Below are 22,856 nucleotides of genomic sequence, written 5' to 3'. Positions count from 1 at the left end.
TGTGGACTAGAACGCTATAAAAGACTAACAACTATCTTCACCAACAACTATATATGAAGATAATGCAGCTTGCATAATACAAATAAAAGAAGAGTATCAAAAGTGACTGAACAAAATATAAATACTGACGAGGCGCCAAAGCCATAGACGGTCTTAACGGTCATAAGTTTGATGGAAAAGAATGGTATGTTGGTAAGGCTCAGAAAAGACTACAAGGGAATAGGAATTGAAACAAGGGTTTGAGCAAACCATGAAGGAGACTGTAGACAAATCACAGGGGCTAAACTTGTACATAAAAGATTTATATGATACAGTTTCAGATGAAAACCTCAGATTCTTCTCATATACTCAAGATCTCGTAAAAGACAACCAGATTAAAATGAGATACGTTTCAATCAACAACTCTGCTGATCTTTATACCAAAGCACTGCCAACTGCTATTTTCAGAACACACGTTCATAATATTGGCATGAGGCATGTTCAGAAGATGTAACAACTCAGGCGTTGCCTACTTGAGGGGGAGTCAACTCTATGCTGCACTCTTTTTCCCTTAGCTAAAGTTTTATCCCAATGGGTTTTCTTTAGTAAGTTTTTTAACGAGGCAGTACTAGTTATTCTCTAATAAAATTGTCATCCAAGGGGGAGTGTTATAAAATATCTAGATTGGATGTTAATTTTATTATTAGTATATTTCTTGCATAGTAATATTTTATACTATAAATAGACATGTATGGTAGCCATTTAAGGTGCACCATTTCTCTTGAAATATCAATATCAATATTTCTTCTCTCCTTCTTCTCTCTTCTTCTCTCTTTGTTCTTATAACCATTAAAGGTAGTTATAAGCCTACTGAATTATAACATATATATATATATATATATATATATATATATATATATATATATATATATATATATATATATATATATATATATAACCAATCACTTACATGCTCTGGAGTGAAGAAAACGTTCCTAATGAATTACCCAATTCTCCTCCAAATTAGTACCATGAACGGTTCTGGCAATTAGAAAAGAAAAAATTATAAAAGATGTAACAAAATAGTAAAACTTGTATAATAAAATAAGTAGATAGAGATTAAGGATTTGGTTAATTACATGGATATGATATGTGTATTAGTAGCATCACATATAACGCCTTGCCAACTCTCACCACATGGGTCACCGGCACTTGCCCTCCATCCGGGAAGACGAGGTGATTTCAGTGCACTATATAAATTATTTATTGCAATAACTGGACAACAAGTAATTAAAGGTGGCACACCAAAAAGTATATCCGTCAGTCAAAACATATATATATATATATATATATATATATATATTATTTTTTAAAAGAAAAAAATATGTAAGTAATTGAAAAGCTAAACATGAAATTCAATTTCAATAATTAGTCAAAACAGGTTACCATCTGAGTGATCGGTGACAGTAACTACAGGACACACCAAGATTCCTAAGAACGCCACCAAGTAAATTATACATCTGCCAACATTCATACTGCAATAATTTTCAACAAAAAATAATCAAGAAAAAAAGTTGGAATGGATCATTGGCTTTAAAGGAGATACAAACAAATAAGCTATCAATGGCTCATAAATCCTACAAGCTTAGTGCAATAGTAACTGTTGTTAGTACATACTCATTCGTTTAGTGTTGTTGTTGGGTAGGTTATGTTGTACCTATACGCGGCAATTGAGACCCGTATTCTCAAATTTGAATCAAATGGGTCAAGCTTTCGAGTCAAATGAGTCTTTAAAAAAAAATTAGGCATGATAATGTAAACCAAAACTTAAAATAAGGTCCAATTATTTTTTTTCTTCAATCTATTGAGTGTTATACAAAATATAAATGAACATGTCAAATAGGTATTAAATCCTAAAGTTCAATAAACAGAGACATGTTTATAAAAGCATTAATAAACATCGCGCATAACAAGTTTCATCTGCCAGTCATTTATAAAAGCATTAATGGTTATAACAATTATTACGTATATTAATATTTCTTATATATATAATAAATATATTAATAATAAATAATAATAAACGTTAAAATTAAATGTAAAACTATATTACCTGTTTGGAACTATTTGACCCATTACCCGTTTCGACCTGTTATCCAAACCGACCCAACCTGACCCGTTTGGACCCGTTTAAAATTTATACCCGTTTGACCCATGATCCATTTCAACCCAAAACTGTTTTAACCCGTTACCAAACTGATCCAGACTACCCGTTTATGGTAAAGTTGTACCCCCAGCTGCTGCTAGCTTGTAAACTTGTTACATTCAAAATATTGCTCAGCTTTAAAAAAATATACATATACTGTGATAAATTTACAGGTTCGATTTACACTATAAAACAATCTATTTTACTATCTTTTTAACAGTTGAAACTTCCTATAAAGACACCGAAAGGTTGTTTTTTACCGGCTGGTTTCAGTTGGTTTGAAGATATATGAAAACTAGATGGTTAATACATCCAATAACATGCACGTTAATATTCAAGTTAGGAAAATGTTAATTTACCTTCAAGATGAAACGAGATATAGCACCGAATGAAACCGAAAAATCTAGTTCCCGTTAAGATTTGCCTGTGAGAAAACCCCCCTCGATCTGCTTCTTCGTATAACTTATACTCCGTATATATTATTTTTTATCATATATATATGTGTTGTAATATCGTAATTGTTATTGTATTGTATGTCATTGAAATACTTATATTTTTTATTTATATTTATATTTATAAGGTACGTTGCGAACTAATTTGGGAAACAAAATCACGCCGACATGCATAACTCTTATATCGTTGCATCAAGTTCTTAAATAAAATATTATCTTATGGGATAAATATGATCGTTTATGCCTATTAATATTAGGAATTATTAATCTTATTTTATTTTCTTTTGGGCTAGCTCAAGACTTATTTATGGTGTTTATTTCATGGGCAATGATATGATATTTCGATGTGTATTTGATAAATCTATTCATACACAATTGTCTATTACATGCTATGAAAATGCCACATACATGACATCATTTTATAATTTTTACCTTAGGTTAAAAAATAATATGGAACACATGGCACCAAACTAAAATGCCTTGCTTACATCATCAATTAAAAAAACTTTAAAATTAATTAATATAAAAAAAGGAATTTAAAAAAAAAACCGGGTAATATTGATTGAGCTTTCTTAATGTAGAGCATCTGTTAAATTTGTGTTCTGCACGCTCTCTCTTTTCAAAAAGGAATTTAAAAAAGAACCCGTGTATACACGCTCTCTCTTTTCAAGGCTTTCTCTTTTCAAAATTGAGCTTTCCTATGCACGCTTCATCCTCTAATCTAGAATTCAAATTCAAAATGCACCAAATCTTCATCAATCTGCAATTCTATCACCATCGCCTAATCAAAATAAACCCTAAAATAACAATCAGATCACCATCGCCTAAACCACCACTCCTTCCATCTATAGCCGCCACCATCTCCGGGTTCAAGAACATACACCACCACAACCACCGCAAATAGGCACCACCACCAGATTCAATCAGAAGGTGGGATTATATCGCGATTGTTTTAAGATTCAACAGGTAATAATTTTAATTTCATATTCAATATCGCAATTTAGGATTTTTCAATCGATTTAGAGTTTTTACACTAACAATTGCAGGTCTCTTAATCTTCCAAAAGCAACCAACTAATGCTTAGTAAAATTTTAATTTTAATGCTTAGTGATATGTATATAATCTTAATGCCTAATCTTATATGCAGAGTGTAATCTTATATGCAGAGTGTAATCTTATATGCAGAGTGTAAGAATCATATTCTCAGTGTCATATACTAATTTATCTTTCGATCTTATTGGATAATTTAGTTCATTTTTGTTGTTTTACCTACGATACAGAAAGCTCGAATTCAGATATGGCTAATATATATATATATATTGGACCAATCCATGGATAAGCACTAAATGTGGTACAAACTGGATAAGTAAATATGAGCCATACATGTCATCAATTTTAATAAAAGTCTGATTTTATATGAAAAAACGCGGAGGGCTATAATGGTCATTTAATAAAAGTGCTGAAACAACTTCCCAATCTGGTAACCAGCGAAACATACACCTGACTGAATATCCAAACACACATCAGAGGGGTATAAGCAAGATCTAGTTTCTTCTCCGATTCAAATCCTCGATTCTAATTTCTCTATAACAATTAGAGTTTTTAATCCAAAATTGAACCGCAAATATCTTCAAAATCATGGTTTGGATGCAGCATATTCGTTATTCTTTGAAGAATCATCACATATTGTAAATCTGAAATACAAAACGTTCTAAATTTGACGTATGTCGATGGATTAATTCTTATAAGTATCTTTACACTCGCCTCTTTTCATCCCTCGTTATATAAAATTCGAAAATTTTAATTCCACATCCACTTTTTTGATGGTATTGAAGCATTCCCGCTAAATTAGGCGCAATAGCCGTCACATCGCGGCTCAATTTTCGTAGCCTGCACTCACTCAGGTAAACGGTTTTGAATTTAAGTTGGTGTTGCTCATATTTCATAACATTGAGATTCAATTTTGTAATGTTAAATGTGAAGTCTGATTGCTTAGAAATGATAACATGATAAATGCATGAAAGCTGTTCGATGAAATGCCTCACTCATAATTACAGTTATAATTATTACTTATATAGGAAGGTGAAATGATGATCTTTAGGCACTGCGTTGTCGTTTATATTCATAAAATTTGTTTAATTTAAATGCTTAGAACTTAGAAGATAGAGATTTGATAATTCATTAAGTTCATTTTTCATTATTACCCATTTTTATACTTATGTAATCTTACTGGAATTATATTATATGTTTTTATCCTTTAACATTTCCAGGTGATACTTTACAATATGATCAAATCGCTTACCTTTTCAACTTAATCAAGTTACAGAAACGCCATTTCTACCCGAATGTACTGCTCGAGTGAAACAAAGCACGATATACTTGATCCAACAAAACAAATATGCAAAGTTCTAACGTCTTGCCCAAAGCTTAGGGTTGCAACTGCAATTGACCAAAGTGATTTAAGACCTACACCCGAATCAGTTGAAGAAGTCCTCAAAAGATTCGGGAATGCAGGTATGCTCGTGTATCAATTCTTTGATTGGGCCGGGAAACAACGTCATTACGAGCACAGTATTCGAGCTTATCATACCATGATCGAGTCTTTAGCCAAAATTAGGCAGTATGAAATCATGTGGGATCTTATAAACACAATGAGAAGCAAAAACTTGCTTAATATGGAGACTTTTTGTATAATTATGAGAAAGTATGCCCGGGCCCAGAAAATTGAAGAGGCAATTTACACCTTTAATTATATGGAAAATTATAATGTTACTCCAAAAAGGCCCGACGTTCTCAACCATTTTAAACGGTATCGAGGTGGATGGGACATTACAAATAAACATTATTGGGCAGTAAGTTTCTATTTATAAAACTTATTGTTATGGATGGCAATGGATCGGATATGGATCGGGTGAGGCCGTATCCATATCCATATCCATTTATTTTTTTTTAGTTTTCATCCATCCATATCCATATCCGCCGGGTGAAGCGGGTTAATGGATAATTATCCATATCCGTTTAAATTTATCTTATTTTTAACAATTATAAGCGGTGGTTCATTATATACGATCAAAAGTAATATTTTTTAATAGTTTTTGCGACCGAAAGTCACATTTTTACTAATCTATATAACAAATATTCAATAAATAGCCTATTAAATGTGTAAATATATCGACATGTAAGTTGCTTACTTTTAGTTACATGGAATCACATTTAAACCACCAAAGTACGATAAATACATTTAAATTAAACAAAACAAAATATAAGAATAAAGTTATATTTTTAGAGAAAATATAACGAAAGATGAATATGAATATAATTAATGAAATATCACTACATAAATGATACTAATTTGAGTGATACATTTATATATTTAGTTATTTCGAGTGGAAGCGGGTTCATCCATGGATGAAATTTTTTCGTCTATATCTATATCCATATCCATTTAGATCGTCCATATCCACGAATAATCGGGTGGATCGGATGAATATCCACTGGATCGGGTATCAATTTCCATCCCTACTTATTATTTATATTGGTAAAAAGTAGCATATACTTGGACAAATTTGTGTACATTTTATGTGGTTGGAGATATTGTTCAGACTGTAAAATGGTGTATGTGTTGCTTTGGTTATAAAGGTGGTGATGCTGATTTTCATCAAGTACAGCTAAAAGTTTAGGTGATGCATGTGACTTCGGTTATAAGTTGCTGATGTACACTCTGACTATACGATCTCCGTATGACACGGGAATAAGGAGAACCTTCAGAAATGTTAGTTAAAGTAGACAATGGGCATGTAATTTTGAAAACTGTTGAAACATGTCATGCTATATAACGAAACCTCTTAATATTAGCATCAGTAGTTATGTATCATTCATTGGATATTTTTATCATTCATCGATTATCATTCATCATGTTCTTTTATCATTCTTCGTTATCATTCATCAGCTACTTTTATTATTCATTTGGTATTTTTATAATTTATTGGGTACTTTTTTTTTTATCATTCATCAGGTTGTTTCATTATTCATTCCTTATCATTCATCGACTATTTTTATCATTCATCAAATATTTTTATCATTCATCGGATATTTTTATCATTCATCGGGTATCTTTTATCATTCATCACGTTCTTTTTTCATTCTTCGTTTATCATTCATCGGATACTTTTATCATTCATCGGATATTTTTATCATTCATTATTTTTTTTCTCATTAATCACGCTCTTTTATCATTTTTCGTTTATATTTTATCAATCATTTGGTATTTTTTAAAAATTACAAATGAATGATAAAAAATTTCAAATGAAGGATAAAAATTTTAAATGAATGATAAAAATTTCAAATGAATGATAAAAAAATTTCAAATGAATGATAAAAATTTTTAAATGAATGGTATTTTTTTTTGGTAAGCAAGGAAAACCTCTTATAAACGAGTACATTGACTCTCCCATAGAGGGTAAAACCTCGAGTAATCAAGTCCCCTGAGCGCGAGATCTGGTACCGGGTGAAGTGCGCAGAAGACACACCCTCTGGTCACACACCCTTTTTGAACGAATTTTGTTAGTTATTAGAGTTATAAGCATTAATAAACTATAACCCCCTATTGCATATACTTGTTAGTATTTTTTTTATCCTTAATCAAAGTCCATTAGTAGTGTTTTTCTTATGTTTTTCAACTTTTTTAGTCATGCATAATGCATCATATATTAAAGTCTCACTTCTTAATCATAAAGTCGTTGCTTTTCCAAAAAAAAAAAAAAAAAATCATAAAGTCGTTATCATGTTTGTTTCCATTATTCAATTCATGAATGCACTATATAATTCCTTACAGATATCATATAAATTTCCTTATAATATCTTTAGCCAAAGTAAAAAAATGAGAATTAGCCTGAGTTGTTCAATTGCTCATTATAGTCATAACGAGCATCGGTTCGGCCCGCAGGGGAAAGCAGTCTAATGTTATTATACAATTATACAACATAGGTGCTTGTTTGTTTCATAGCGCTAGTTATTCAATTCTAAAGGTTGTAGCCTCTGCATTACAATGAATTTGGCTGAACTGGTTCTGTTTGTAGTTTGTATACACATCATTATGAGTTTCCCACATTTGACTTACCAGTTTGCCCATAGCTATCAAACATGACCTGCAACAAACAATATCCAGGCAAATTTATTACCATAGATCTCAAAACTGCTTGAAACTACTTCTTTTAATTAAATAATCAAAACTTACCAGCTAACAAAACTATTAAAAAGGCTTAACAAAGTAAGTCCCAATTGCAAATAAGATTTTAATCGGTACATAGATAACGAAGAGTGTGTAAATTTTATTTTCTATTCAGGCTATATGATACAAAAGTGTACATAAGTGTATTCAGGATATACAATACATACATATGTGTATATAAGCAAATTGTATTATGTGCAGACAACTAAAGGTAACAAAAACAGTCCACAAAATCTCATTTAACCAACAATAGGAACAAACACCCAATATATACATACTGATAGTGGTAAGAACCTCCTTAGACCACAATGTAGAACATACCTTCATTCGTAGTCGTAAACATTATTGAACTTGCCAAGTGAAAATAAGAACTTCTATTGCTGGATCGAGTCCTAAAAGAGTAAATAATTGAAACACCATGCATATAGAAATATAGTCAGAATAAAGAACCACAAATGTAAAAAAAATAAAATGAAAATAGTTAAATATAACGAAAAGTCACAAACACACCTTCAACATTAGACATAGCATATATTATGATGGAAGTACACCAACTCTAATAAAAATTTCGATGACTACGCATGTGTTATGATGACTATCCATTCATTAACTCAAAAACTTTATGAATTCAGTGTAGAGGTGGGGAGAGAATGAGAAATAAAAGGGTATTGGGGGAATATCTAGCAACGGAACGGTACAGAGAGGTTATAGAATTTGAACGGTTCAGAGCCTGATTCAGCACCACCCTTCATTCAGTGACCCAAAACAAACACTCTGAATGCTGACCGATTCAGCATTCAGTGCTGAATGGTCTCATTCAGATGCAAGCAAACACACCCTTAGTCTCAACCGTCATTCATCTCTCAGTTGTTTTCTTATGACAATAAACTGTGATGACATCATATATAACTTAATTATTAATTAAGAAATTAACCCCCTTGCTTATGAGCTTCTGCAATTACATGCAGTGCAAGATTTGTCTTTCCAGAAGCTTATGGACCATATATCTCCACTACACGTACCTGCATATGTAGATTAAAGCTTTAAAGGCAATAGAGAAGAGATATTAAGCATCATATAATACAAAAAATACAGTTAACATGACACAAATACCTTTGAAAATCCACCAATTGCCAGTGCGCTATCTAACAAAAAAGATCCGGTAGATAAAACCGGAACTTGTCTAGGAAATGCACACTGACAAAGAAACATGATAGAACCCTTTCCATGAGAAGTATTGATTTGATCAATTGATTGTTTTAGGGGAATATCCTTTTTAGACAAATTTTCATCACCTGAATAGCCACCATCAGATTTAGATTTCTTCGTACCTTAAAGTTCAAAAACTCTCGTATTACTGAAACAGTGATATGCTTAGGTGCCAAAATTGTAGTCTCCTAATTAATGAGTATCAAAACTAAAAAAACACACAAAATTGTAGTCCATCTAAAAATCAGTAGCACCTATCTTTTTGTAGAAAAACTGCTTATTTGAGATGATGATGAAGAGTTATTATTCATCAAACCATTATCATTCATTCAATCATTCAACAAAACCATTATCAAAATGTTATGAAGAAGAAATATGGTCATTAGTAAACAAGCCTCATAAACATGGAAGTAAAGTTAGAAGTCAAAGGAAAAAAAAAATAATGGCCACTTTTTGACTACATGGGCGAGATTCATTGATAAGTAAAAAGGGTACAAACGGGATAATCATAATTTAAAAAAAAAATTGAAAAAATATCTTTTTAGGGTCTTTTAATATGAAAATAGAAGAAAGCGAAAATATAACAGATTTTTTTTAACAAAATCGTTAAAAAAATTGGTAATGAATGACTAATTTTATCATTCATCAAACGATTATTATCATTCATCACCGATTTTTGAATGATTTCGAATATTTTTTGCTTATAAAAATATAGATTAGGAAATACACCTACGCAAAAGCCACCCATATGAAAACATAGTCCTAGACAATGGAATCTGAACTTGAAGTAAGTAATACAATCTGTGATGTATTTATATCAATAGATTCTCGAAAGACTAACGTCGATTCACAGTTGGTTTGGCAAGTTTCCTTTGGAAATGTTCTTTGTGCAAACAAAGTTTAAAGTTTAAAGTTTGTAGTCTAACAATTTCTCTATATGCAAAAGTATAAAAGTTGTTTGTTACTTATGTGTCTGAGTGTTAGGTTTGTGTTTGTAGTATGCTTAAAGTTCTTGTGAAATTTTTTGTGATGGTATTTAGTTTGGTGCTGGAGAATTTGTTATCATTTTTATTTCTGTTATGATTGATTGATATATATATATATATATATATATATATATATATATATATATATATATATATATATATATATATATATATATATATATATTTGTTATGGGAGGTTTTAATTCGTACTAATAGTTTTTTACATGTGCTGAAGATGTATTGATAAAAACCCATGATTTTTATCTTTGAAGTTGGATATAATAAAATAGGCAATAAGTGCGCTGATAGTTAAAATTTTATAACTGAAGATTGACAAAGGCTATGATTCTTGGCTAATTACAACCCATTAACGCAGAGGTTTAAGTTTGTTTTTCTATGCGTAGTCTAACCGATGAATATAAGGTTTTTGATTTGCAACCTTAAATAAGTTGAACTTATGATTCCGTTTTCTACTTCAATTTTCCATATGTTTTTCTTGAACAAACCCGTGAATTCACGGGTCTTTGCACTAGTATATTGTATATACATGTTATTAAGTATAATTCTGAGTGGATTTATCATCTCTCTTATTTTACGGGTCAATTCAAATACGAAATTTTCAAATTTTTTTACTATTTTTTTTAGTTTATCTGTTTACGAGTAATATTCATAATGAAACTCAAAATAATTTACCACTATTTATACTCCGTATATAATAATAACATATGTTACTCGAGATAATAATAATACCATTGGGATTCAAGAACCCTAAGAGAAAGGAGAGGAGAGAGAACATCAAGAGAGAGAAACACCAATGGGATTCAAGAAGCTTCAAACATTGCAGGTAACAGGAACAGATCGGAGAGCAAGAGCGGCGGCGGCGAACAACCATTCACGAGAGTTCAGATCAACAAGGGAATCAAATCCTTCTTCTTTTACAATTTCCCAGAAACATGGAACATCACCATGCTATGGAGACTATTCAAGAATTATGGTCAGGTTAGGGAGGTTTTTGTTCCACCGGTGAGAAGACTTAAAAGCGGACAAAGATTCGGGTTTGTCAGGTTTGATGGTATTCTGGATATTAATATGGAAGGTTTTGCAAAAACCCTAAGTAATGCAAGGGCAGACGACATGTGTTTAAAGGTCTACATAGCAAACAACCAAGATGGTAAGAATGGCAACAGAATGGATAATCAACCTCACCAGCAGCACCAAAAACCAAACCCAAATCACCCCCACAACATTAACTTCAGCAACAACTCTCTCGACGGTCGAAGTTACAAGAACGCTGTCGATGCTAGAGAGATCATTGAAGCAAAACGGAAACAAACAAAATGTAGAACTGTCATAGCTGAGGTAGGAGATTCAAACAGAAAAATGCTTGAAGAAGCACTCGTTGGTCAGGTCAAAAAACTTGAATACCTTGAACAATTTGGGGAGATATGTGCGGCTGAAGGATTGTTTGATTTTAACATCAAGTATTTGGGTGGTCTCAACCTCATGTTGGTGTTCCATCACCCAGGTGCTGCTAAAAAGATTTTTGATAATAATAATCACTTCATCCACAGGTGGCTTTCAAATGTCAAAATCTGGGACCCCCAACACCATACGTCTGAGAGACTAACTTGGCTAAGCATTATCGGTGTCCCTATCTCAGTATGGAAGGAAAAAACTTTTCTCTCTATTGCTGAGTGGTAGGGATCAGTTATTGCTACAAAAAACTGTTCTATTTCCGGGAACCAAACCTTAATCGTTGGAAAAGTTTTGATCAAAACTGAAGCGGCTGATCTAATAAAAGATCGTGTTCAACTCATCGTAGGTTCCAAACAAGTCCGGGTTTTTGTTTCAGAAAGTGATGTGGTTGAAATTGATATGGAGGAAAAAGAATGCAATAAAACATTGGAGGCAGAAGATGATAAGTCATCTCATGGATCTTCGATAAAACTAGGCGGAAAATCAGTAGATCACAGTTCAATCAATGATGATTCCGATGAAGATGATGGTGATTCCGATGAAGATGAAGACGGAACTTGGATTGATGATCGGACTTCCGATGCTGGGAAGTCAAACAGTCTACCACGTGACAGGAACCCTAAACGCATCGATACCCACAAAACTTTCTCAGACAATAATTACTCAACACCCACGCCCAACAACTTGGGAAAACAAAAAGACGACTCCTTTGAGACTCCCCAAATATCCTCTTCGATACCTTCAAAAAACAGATACACGTCCACTTCCCCCATTCAGCCGAACAATCTATTCGGTTCCAATTTCTATAGTCCAATTTTCGTGGCCCAATCGGAGGATCTAATTGAAGCCCACCCAGCCAATTCACCCATCCCAAACCATACTAGCCCAAATCAAACCAATCCATCTAGGCCCAACCTAAACCAATACTTATCACCCAATTTTAATCGAGACTTATCTTCTAACCTTAACCCAGAACATTCGGATCCAACTAGCCCAAATTGTACAAATGGCCCAACTCGGTTAAACCCATCAACCTCCCCACCTGTCACTAGCCCAGCTATCCCAACTCATGAGCCCAATACCTCAAATTACCCTAAACAACCTGACTCATTAAAACCAAAATCACAGCTAACTCCTACCCCAACAACTAATTTTAAACAATCTTCAAAGAAACCTATCGAATCCAATCACCCCATTCCCCCTAAACATCCAAACTCCCATCCCAATCACTCTTCTCTGTCTGACGTTCCACCCAAGATTCCAGGTACTTCAAAATTCCTTCAATTCAAACGAATGGCAAGAGGTAAACATAAATTGTCGAACCAATATCCCAAGAATTCTCTTCCCACAAAACCTACAAGCTCTAAACTTAAATCCAAATCAAAAGATTCAGCATCAAACTCAATCAGTGATTCCATTAATTCTGTCAGCAGTGTTCGTGCCAAAAAGTTGGGATCAAAGCTTGGTGTCCGATGGGCTCCAAAACATTAATTGTTTTGGATTTCATCATATCGTTCCTGTTTGTTATTAATGATAGTTCTATCCTTAAACATTTGTGGCATTAGGAAGAAAGGAAAATCTCAATGGTTAAGGGATCTTTGTCATCAGGAGAAACCATGTGTTCTTGCTCTTCAAGAAACCAAAATTGGTGATATTAGTGAAGTGTTTTTACAGCACTTCTGGGGATCCGATAAATTCAAATTCATTCAAAAGAATGCCCAAGGTTATTCTGGAGGTCTAATTCTTGTATGGGATCCGACGGTTTTCAACGTAAACGAAGCTATAGAAGGAGAGTTCTTCATCGCCATCAAAGGTCATTGGGCTGGAATCGATTCGGAAGTTGCTATTGTAAATGTTTATGGGCCCCACTCATACTAAAAAAAGATTCGATTTTGGAATAGCCTGGATTCTCTATTGGCTTATAGAAGCATGCCTTGGCTTCTTTACGGGGATTTCAACGAGGTTCGTTTTCAAACCGATAGACTCAACTCTTGTTTCAACCCAATCTGGGCCAACCGGTTCAATGATTTCATAATTAATCATAGTTTGATCGATATTCCGCTCGGAGGTAAAAGATTCACCATGATATGTGATAATGGCTTAAAGTTTAGCAAGTTAGACAGGTTCCTTGTGTCGGGTGAATTTTTTCAAGCTTGGCCTGAATTATACGCGAATGAGCTAGATAGAAGAAAGTCAGACCATGCCCCGATTGTTCTTAAAAATGGCCTGACTGACTTTGGTCCAAAACCAATCCGTGTTTTCAATGAGTGGCTCAAAATAGAAGGGATAGAAGGTGTAATCGAGCAGATTTGGAATGACTCTGGCCAAACAACAAGACCGGACTGTAACATGAGAAATAAATTAAAACAGGTGAAATTAGAATTGAAGAAAAGGAGTTCGGTCTTTGACAAACTTGAAGAGCAAATCCTGGAACACTCCAAAGCAGCAGCCAAATGGGAATCCGAGGCAGAAAAAGAACCCTTAATGATGCAGAAAGAGAGGCGTGGATAAATGAGAGAAAATTATGGTTCGAAAAAGAACAGGCCCATATTAACATGCTGAGTCAGAAAGCCAAGATAAGATGGAACTTAGAGGGTGACGAAAACTCGAGGTATTTTCATAATTTTGTGAAATGACGGGGAAGCAAAAATACTATTCGTGGTATTCACATTAACGGAGTCTGGACTTGCAACCCACAAATTATTAAAGATGAAGTGCTTGCTTTCTTCTCAAACAACTTCAAAAGGTCTGAAGATGTCAGCGGGTCTTTTATTTTCGATTGCAACAAAATCTCAGAAGAAGATAACATCTTTTTAGAAGGAAAATTTTCAGAAGATGAGATTTGGAAAGCTATCAAAAATTGTGGTAGCTCCAAAGCTCCTGGGCCCGATGGTTTCAATATGATGTTCTATAAGAAGTTTTGGTGGCTTCTAAAAGACGACTTAATGAAGATCTTTGATTGGTTTTGGGATCGTATGGAAATCTCGAGGGGATGCAACGCCTCTTTTATCACTTTAATTCCGAAGATCGATAACCCTCTTAGCCTCTCGGATTATAGGCCTATAAGCCTCATTGGAAGTGTATACAAAGTGATCGCAAAAGTTCTTTCATGTCGCCTCTCTAAAGTGATTCATAAGGTAATTGGTGTAGAACAAAGCGCATTCATTGAAGGACGTTTCATTTTAGACGGTGTTCTCATTGCAAATGAAACAATCGATGACCTTAGGAGAAACAAAAAGAAAGGGCTCATATTCAAAGTTGATTTTGAGAAAGCGTTAGATCGGCTAAAATGGGAGTTCATTTTTGACACAATGGAAAGTTTCGGTTTCGGATCTAGATGGATAAATTGGATCAAGGCATGTCTCACTTCTGCCACTATCTCGATTCTAGTCAATGGTTCACCTACACACGAATTCAAGCCCGAAAAAGGAGTAAGACAAGGTGACCCTATTTCTCCGTTCTTATTTAATATCGCCGCCGAGGGTTTAAATTTGTTAATAAAGCGTGCAATCGAATGTGGTGAATTAAAAGGCATCCTCGTCGGTAAAAACAAAGTTTGCGTGTCACATCTTCAATATGCCGATGACACGATCTTCTTCGGAGAATGGAGTGAAAGTAACATGGTGAGCATCATGAATCTTTTAAAGTGTTTTGAAAAACTCTCGGGGCTAAAAGTTAATCTTCATAAAAGCAATTTATTCGGAGTTGGTGTTAGCGATCATGAATGCTCTCGTTTAGCAAGCAAGTTTCATTGTTCAGTCGGTCACTTCCCAATTAATTACCTCGGCATCCCTCTAGGCATCAAGATGAATAAAATCTCCGCATGGCAACCTGTGATAAATAAATTCAAGAAGAGATTATGTGACTGGAAAGCTAAATCAATCTCGTTTGGGGGAAGACTTACTCTCGTGAAATCGGTTCTCAGCAGCTTACCGCTCTATTTCTTCTCTTTGTTCCGTGCACCGGCAAGTGTGGCAAAGCTTCTCGAGTCCCTAAGGTACAATTTCTTCTGGGGCGGGTCGGGTGAGGCTAAAAAGCTTTGTTGGGTTAAATGGGATAAAGTTCTTCTTCCTTGTAATTTGGGCGGGTTAAACATCGGTTCTTTGACGGCCAAAAACCTTGCCTTATTGGCTAAATGGTGGTGGCGGTTCAATACCGATCATGACTCTTTGTGGGTGAAGGTCATTTCTAGTATCTATGGGTCGGGTGGTAGTTTGGGAAATACTAACCTTAACAGGTCAATCTCGGGATCATCTACTTGGAACAACATTATCAAGGTTGGAGCTTCAATCGATTCGCTCGATATCAGCTTCTCTACATCTTTCATCAAGGATATTGGTTTTGGGAGTTCGCTTCTGTTTTGGCATGACCAATGGATAGGTAACGGTACTCTAAAAGATGTTTTTAAAAGGCTGTATATGTTGGATAAAAACAAGCAAGCTCAGATTCGGGAAAGGGTAAATCGAGGTTTTGATGGATCTAGGCTGGAACTATCGTGGGATTGGGCCAGGCCCATTAGTGGGAGAGCTGGGACCGATTTACAGAGGTTGGTTTCCATGTTAGCTTCGTTCAATTTTGTCAATGGCTCGCATCAAAACTGCAAGTGGGACATGGAATCTGATGGAATTTTTAGATCAAAATCTTTAGCTTTAATCATTGATAAGAAAAAGTCAGTAGCTTCGTCAGCCATTCCTACTCTTCGAAATAAGCTGTTGCCACAAAAGGTGGGTATATTCGTTTGGAGGGCTTTGCAAAAGAGAATCCCGGTTCGTGTGGAATTAGATAAACGTGGCATTGATTTGCACTCCATTCTTTGTCCACTTTGCACGAATGAAGTTGAATCGGTTGACCACATATTAACTCGGTGTGTGCGGGTCAAGGAGCTTTGGTCTCTCGTCTTCAAATGGTGGAACATAAACGTGTCTTATTCGTCTCCCTTATCGCTCCAGGAAATCTTCGACGACTCATCTCACTGCTCGGCTCAAAATAATGTTGGGAAAGGCATTTGGCAAGGTACAAAATGGGCATGTAGCTATCATATTTGGAGGGCAAGAAACGATTTAGTTTTCAAAAATACTCCTTGGAACACGGCTACAATTTTTTCAAACATCCAAGCTTCAAGTTTCGGGTGGTTCTCCAAGAGACTGAAGAATTCTTGTATCATGTGGCATCAATGGCTTATCAACCCGGCTTTTTCCTTTTCGACTTCAACTATTAAAACCGGAATAGGCTAATTTTCTTCTCGTTCCTAGACATGTTCTATGTTTTAGTTAAAGAGGTTTTTGGCTCTAGCATAGGATTTGTTGTTTTTGTGGTTTGTTTCGTTGTGGTTTCGTTGTGCTTTGTACTCTCTCGGTTTTAATATAATGCTTGCTTTCCAAAAAAAAAAAAAAAAAAAAAAATTACCATTATTATTTTTCCTTGATCTTCTGAAAAATCAACAACAAATATATATGCACCGCATTTTTATGGTAAAAAGGTACTCCCGGATATTGAGGTACCACGTGTGAAGTAATAGATGGGCTAACATTACTGGTTGCCTCCATAACGGTCAAAGATTGTAGTTACATGTTGATCGGTTTATAACATTCAAATATACCTTTATCAACCAAATATACATCCACATTGCGGATTTGCGGCCTTTAATGATTTTATCATGGTACATGTAACATGTTGCTTCTGATCTCAACAATCCTCTCCTCAACCTTTTAGCGTTTGTATGAATTTTACGGGATTTAAAAATATTCTTTATGAAAAATTAAAGAAAATTTATCTGACTCATTAGGTCAAAAGTGTCACTATTCAAGTCAAAGTTCGATAAAGGTTAAGTCAACAACAACTTTCAAGTCGCTAAAAACCAATCAGAATCATTTAATAAATTTTAGTACTAAAAATTTATGAAATATACCTTTCGTCTTAATATTGCATTTATAGATTTCAACGTAGTTGCTTTTAAGTTTAGATTGCAATCCAAATTGAGAGTAGAGACGATGTCCGTAAATGTAAATTATTCAAATGTTATGACATTGTCATATAAAATATTTTATTATGGAAATCCTTTGATGATTAGTCAAAACTACCAAACAATATAATAGTCAGACAAAAATTGTGCCGGGAGTTTGTGGTATGTTCAAAAAAGCTACAAGTCCAAAACTTTGTTTTCTCCTTGAGGAGTTTTCGCAGTATGCAATCCATGTGTGGGGAGTTCAATCCGTCAAATACCAAAGGTAACTAACGACACATTGAGGGCTGTTTCAATCCGTCAAATACCAAAGGTAACTAACGACACATTGAGGGCTGTTTTGTCCATTCTATAAAAATACTGAATGAAAGTTCACGTAAGATCCTAACAAAAAACCGCAATATACTGCAATCAATCAAAATGAGCAACAAACATAGTAAGATACAAATAAGTGAATAACTACATGGAAAATATAGTTTGGATAGTTTGATAAAAAGGTACAGGTACTATAACCTTTCATTTAATGGAAAGTCAATTTAAAATTTGGAATAAGATGCTTGAAGGATTCTCTACTTTTGCCAATATGTATATATGCTTCTGTCATGAACAGATTCTCTACTTTTGCCAATGTATTATTATCAACTACGCATGCAAATCTCATAAAAAACACTCTCTTTTCTCCACATATGATCCTCTCAAATCCCATGTATAACTCCCTATCTCACCCACATTTCAAACAACAAACTAATACATACACTACAATCTCTAAAACATATCTAATTCCATATTTTAGTGTGCAAATTATGGACAGAGTGAAGAGAATGGTTTCTGAGAGGCATGTGGTCATCTTCAGTAAGAGTTCTTGCATTTTGTCTCACACAATTATTAAGTCTCTTTATAGTGACTTTGGTGTGAACCCTACGGTTTACGAGCTTGATGAGATATCGAGAGGCCGAGAAATAGAGCAAGCGTTGTGTGGGCTCGGGTGTAGTACGGTTCCTGCTGTCTTCGTTGGTGGTGAGTTGGTTGGTGGAGCTAATGAGATTATGAGTCTTCAACTCAAAATGGGCTTGAAGCCCATGCTCATCAAGGCTGGAGCTTTATGGGTTCGATTAATTATATATAATACCTGAAATTAAGTAACTTTAGGTTTGTAACGTAGCACGTTTTTAGGTGCAACGGTTTAAGATTGAGAAACATGATTATATGATCAACATTATATAAAAGATCATGAGGATACTAGCTAAGCTAGGTTCCAATTTTGTCTCCCCTCTCCTATATTTTTTATCTCTAATATAAAATTAAGACTAATAAGATGAAGCTTCTTCCAATTATAGTATTGTAAGGCTGTTTCTGATTCTGATACATGTGTTTTAGTTGATGAATAGGTAACAAGAGTTTAAAAGGACAATAATCATATGAAGAACATACATCTGGACCATCATATCTGTTGGACGGTAGCCCACAATGGGTGACTCACATTTTGTGCATGATCAAATTAACAAGTCAAACAAGGAATAGTTGGGCTATATTTGTAAGATTGTTTTCATACATGTGATTTCACATGTCAAAGAATTAGTATAAATAGATGGAGCTGAGAAGAGCATAAGGCATCCACAAAATAAGATCACAAAAGAAAAACACAGTTGATCGATAATATCAACGGAGAGTGTGTATTTGTGAGGTTGAGAGTTTTATTCTTGTAAGGAGTGTAAAAGAGTGTACGGGAAACTTAGATTTTATACTAAAATCTAAGGGACTTGGGTTTGGGTTTAACTCATAGTGTACTTTTTCTTGTACCGGATTCTTTTATATTATAAGAATAAAGGAGACTCTTGGGGTGGACGTAGGCAGGATTTTGCCGAACCACGTTAAATCGTCGTGTTATCACTTACTTTATTTGCTTTCTATTATTTCTCGCAAGTTTGTCTCAAACAAATTATATCCTCGCTTCCGCTGGTGTGGTTGCGCTAGGCAAATTGTCATAACAATATCATATATAATATTCTTATATTCGATTAAAAAGAAACAAAATAAGAAATTACAGACACCTTCACTACAAACTGTCAAGTTAAGATTGTATATCCAGATATGCACATTTTATCAGAATTTATAATGTGCTTTTAAACTTAGCAAATTAAGTATTAACAAAAACATGGTATGTGCCTTATTTTCTTCGATAGACAAGGAAAACAGACTGTAATATATGGAGTACTTTTCCTTGATTATAATTGGGATGCTTATATATCGAAAAAGATGAACACTTTGGGGGTAGAGCACCCGATACAATTCTGATAAAAAGAAATACAGAACAAGCTGGACTACAGATCTGTATTCTGTATCCAGATAAAAAGAAGAGTTGCACAACATGGGTCCATATTAGTATATTTATACCTGGCAAAGCAAACCCAAAGTCCTAAAATGAGTCAAATGGGATTGTCTAAAACCCATTGGGTCTTAGACAAATATAAAGAAAAGGGTCCAACTGGTCAATTGGGTCAAAATTCATCTAGTCCAACAAATAAAGACGGGTCCAACGGGTCTTGTATATGGGTCCACAACAGGTCGAGCTATAAAGTTTTTAGTTTTTAGTTTCACGTTTTAATTTTTAATTTCACGTTTATGTTTTAAGCAGTTTTGCATTTCAGTCTTCAGTTTCGCATTTCAATTTTCAGTTACGCGTTTCAAATTCGTGTTCTATTTTCAGTTTCACGTTTCGGTTTTCAATTCCATTACTTCCAATTTTCAGTTTCGCATTTCAGTTTTTTGTTTTCAGTTCGGACCTGTTTCAACCCACAACCATTTTGACTAGTTACCCAAACCGACATAACCTGACCCGTTTGCGGGGTAGACATATTACCATGTACCAACCACACCGGGCGCAGATTAATAATTGTTGTCCACTTAGAAGAAACCATATTATTAAATGATCTTGGTTAAAACATGTAGGATAACTATTTCTCACATGTAGATGACTTTCAATATTTAGAGATTCTGAGTAAATATTCGATCGAGTCACAACCATCAGACAGATCAGAGCTTCACCCTTATCTAAGGACTACTTTGCTATCTTTTTTTTTTATGTTGGCATCTGATTCATACTTCATAATTTCATGACCACACAATCCAAAAGGCGCACGTGCTCTTTCTGCCATGAATCGAAATCTCACAAGAGGCATGGTTTTCCAACTTACCAATAAGTTATAACAAAAGACGACGACGACAACAACAACAACAACAACAACAGGGAGTTGATATTTCCACTTTCAAATTTTATTCTTCCACCATCATTTGGTGTCTTTATTCCAACAATATCCCTTGTTTGATTGTAACAAAAAATGTGTATAACTTATCATTAAGGTTATTATAGTACATTTAGGTGGATTAAGTAAAAACAGTGGTGGAAATATCAATTCCCCAACAGGAACGAAACCCAATACCACATGAGTGGTGTATGGGAGAGGTGAGATGTAGACAATCCTTCCCCTATTCGAGAATAGAAAACAAGTCATTTCTCCACACAGAAAGTAGAGAAAGTCATCCCTCTCCTCATTCGACGGATAAAGAGATTGCTTCCGAGTGGACCTCCGGCCAAAAAGTAGGAAAATAAAAAAAAATTAAATAGTAAAATAAAATTAAAAAAAAAATAAGTAATAAAAAATAAAAAGAGACGCCATGAAAATGGTATAATCAAATTTCCATGGGTTTAAAAAGCCTGCCTGAAACATCAATTTAGGCTCTAAGCGGCAGTCAAGTTGTCACTTAATCGACGCTTGGTGTTGCCTCAATAAATAAAGCCAATAAGTTATAACAAGAATTTAATATTAATATATCTATGTATGTATGAGCAGCAACACACATACAGAATATATCTATAACATCAGTTTTGAGTTAATTGAATTCCAATTATCATTCTTTTATGCAGTTAACCTGTTGTGCAACCATTGAAGAGACCCGTTCATATACATTATAAACGATTCACAATAGTTGATTACATCGCGAGTTATTTGACCTCTATATGATACATTTTACAAACATTGCATTCGTTTTTAAAAGACAAACTTTCATTACTTCGAAAGTTGACAGCATGCATACCATTTTCTAATATATCCAACTATAATTGACTTAACAATAATCTTGATGAACTCAACGACTCGAATGCAACGTCTTTTGAAATATGTCATGAATGACTCCAAGTAATATCTTTAAAATGAGCAAATGCACAGCGGAGGATTTCTTTCGTACCTGAGAATAAACATGCTTTAAAGTGTCAACCAAAAAGTTAGTGAGTTCATTAGTTTATCATAATCATTCATTTCCATCATTTTAATAGACCACAAGATTTTCATTTCTCATAAATATATGTCCCATGCATAGAGACAAAAATAATCATTCATATGGATTGAACACCTGGTAACCGACATTAACAAGATGCATATAAGAATATCCCCTATCATTCCTGGAAATCCTTCGGACATGATAAAAACAACATCGAAGTACTAAAGCATCTGGTACTTTGGATGGGGTTCGTTAGGCTCAATAGATCTATCTTTAGGATTCGCGTCAATTAGGGGTGCACTAATTCTCAAAATTAGTGATGTTCCCTAATTCTTAGGCTACCAAGCAAAAAGGGGCATATTCGGCTTCGATCATTCAACCGTATAATGTAGTTTCGATTACTTGTGTCTATTTCGTAAAACAGTTATAAAAGCGCATGTATTCTCAGCCCAAAAATATATATTGCAAAAACATTTAAAAAGGGAGTAATGAAACTCACCATACTGTATTTTGTAGTAAAAATACATAGAACGACATTGAACAAGTATTGGGTTGGCCTCGGATTCACGAACCTATATCATTTATATATATTAACACATATATTTGTAATCGAATAAATTTATTATATCTTAAATTATATATTATATATATTTAATTTATATGTATATTTAAAAATGACTAATATTTATATAGTTATATTAATATTTATATATGATTAATATTATATTAAAAATACATCATTTGTTATATATGAATGTTTATAGAAAAAAAATATGTTTATTATATGTAATATTATTATAAGTATAATTTTATATGCATAATATTTATTTGTTGTAAAAATAATAATAATGATAATACTAGTAATAAAAAAAAATAATGATAATAATGATAATAATAATAATGATAATAATTTAATAATAATAATAATAATACTTATGTTCATAATAATAATAATAATAATAATAATAATAATAATAATAATAATAATAATAATAATAATAATAATAATAATAATAATAATAATAATAATAATAATATTATTATTATTATTGAAAACTACCTTTAAAGCTTTTCTAAAAAT

General features: G+C 33.7%; 1 protein-coding gene and 1 long non-coding RNA gene across 2 annotated transcripts; one reads left to right on the top strand and one right to left on the bottom strand.

The window, feature by feature from the left end:
- Nucleotides 1-7,490: 7,490 nt before the first annotated feature.
- On the bottom strand, nt 7,491-8,877 carry LOC139860444 (uncharacterized). The gene is made up of 3 exons (XR_011763208.1): nt 8,375-8,877; nt 8,186-8,256; nt 7,491-7,781 (listed from the first exon to the last, which is right to left on the bottom strand). It is a non-coding gene; the product is annotated as an uncharacterized lncRNA (long non-coding RNA).
- A 9,264-nt stretch (nt 8,878-18,141) lies between these two features.
- On the top strand, nt 18,142-19,350 carry LOC139860436 (monothiol glutaredoxin-S4-like). Its single transcript, XM_071849198.1, has one exon. It carries the CDS (start codon nt 18,184-18,186, stop codon nt 18,628-18,630), a length of 447 nt encoding a protein of 148 aa, XP_071705299.1. The 5' UTR covers nt 18,142-18,183; the 3' UTR covers nt 18,631-19,350.
- The last annotated feature ends 3,506 nt before the right edge of the window (nt 19,351-22,856 follow it).

This window comes from Rutidosis leptorrhynchoides, chromosome 1, assembly GCF_046630445.1.
Source record: "Rutidosis leptorrhynchoides isolate AG116_Rl617_1_P2 chromosome 1, CSIRO_AGI_Rlap_v1, whole genome shotgun sequence".
NCBI classification, from domain to species: domain Eukaryota; kingdom Viridiplantae; phylum Streptophyta; class Magnoliopsida; order Asterales; family Asteraceae; genus Rutidosis; species Rutidosis leptorrhynchoides.
Note: the sequence above shows the minus strand (reverse complement) of the source record. Positions and strands in the feature narration are given on the sequence as shown.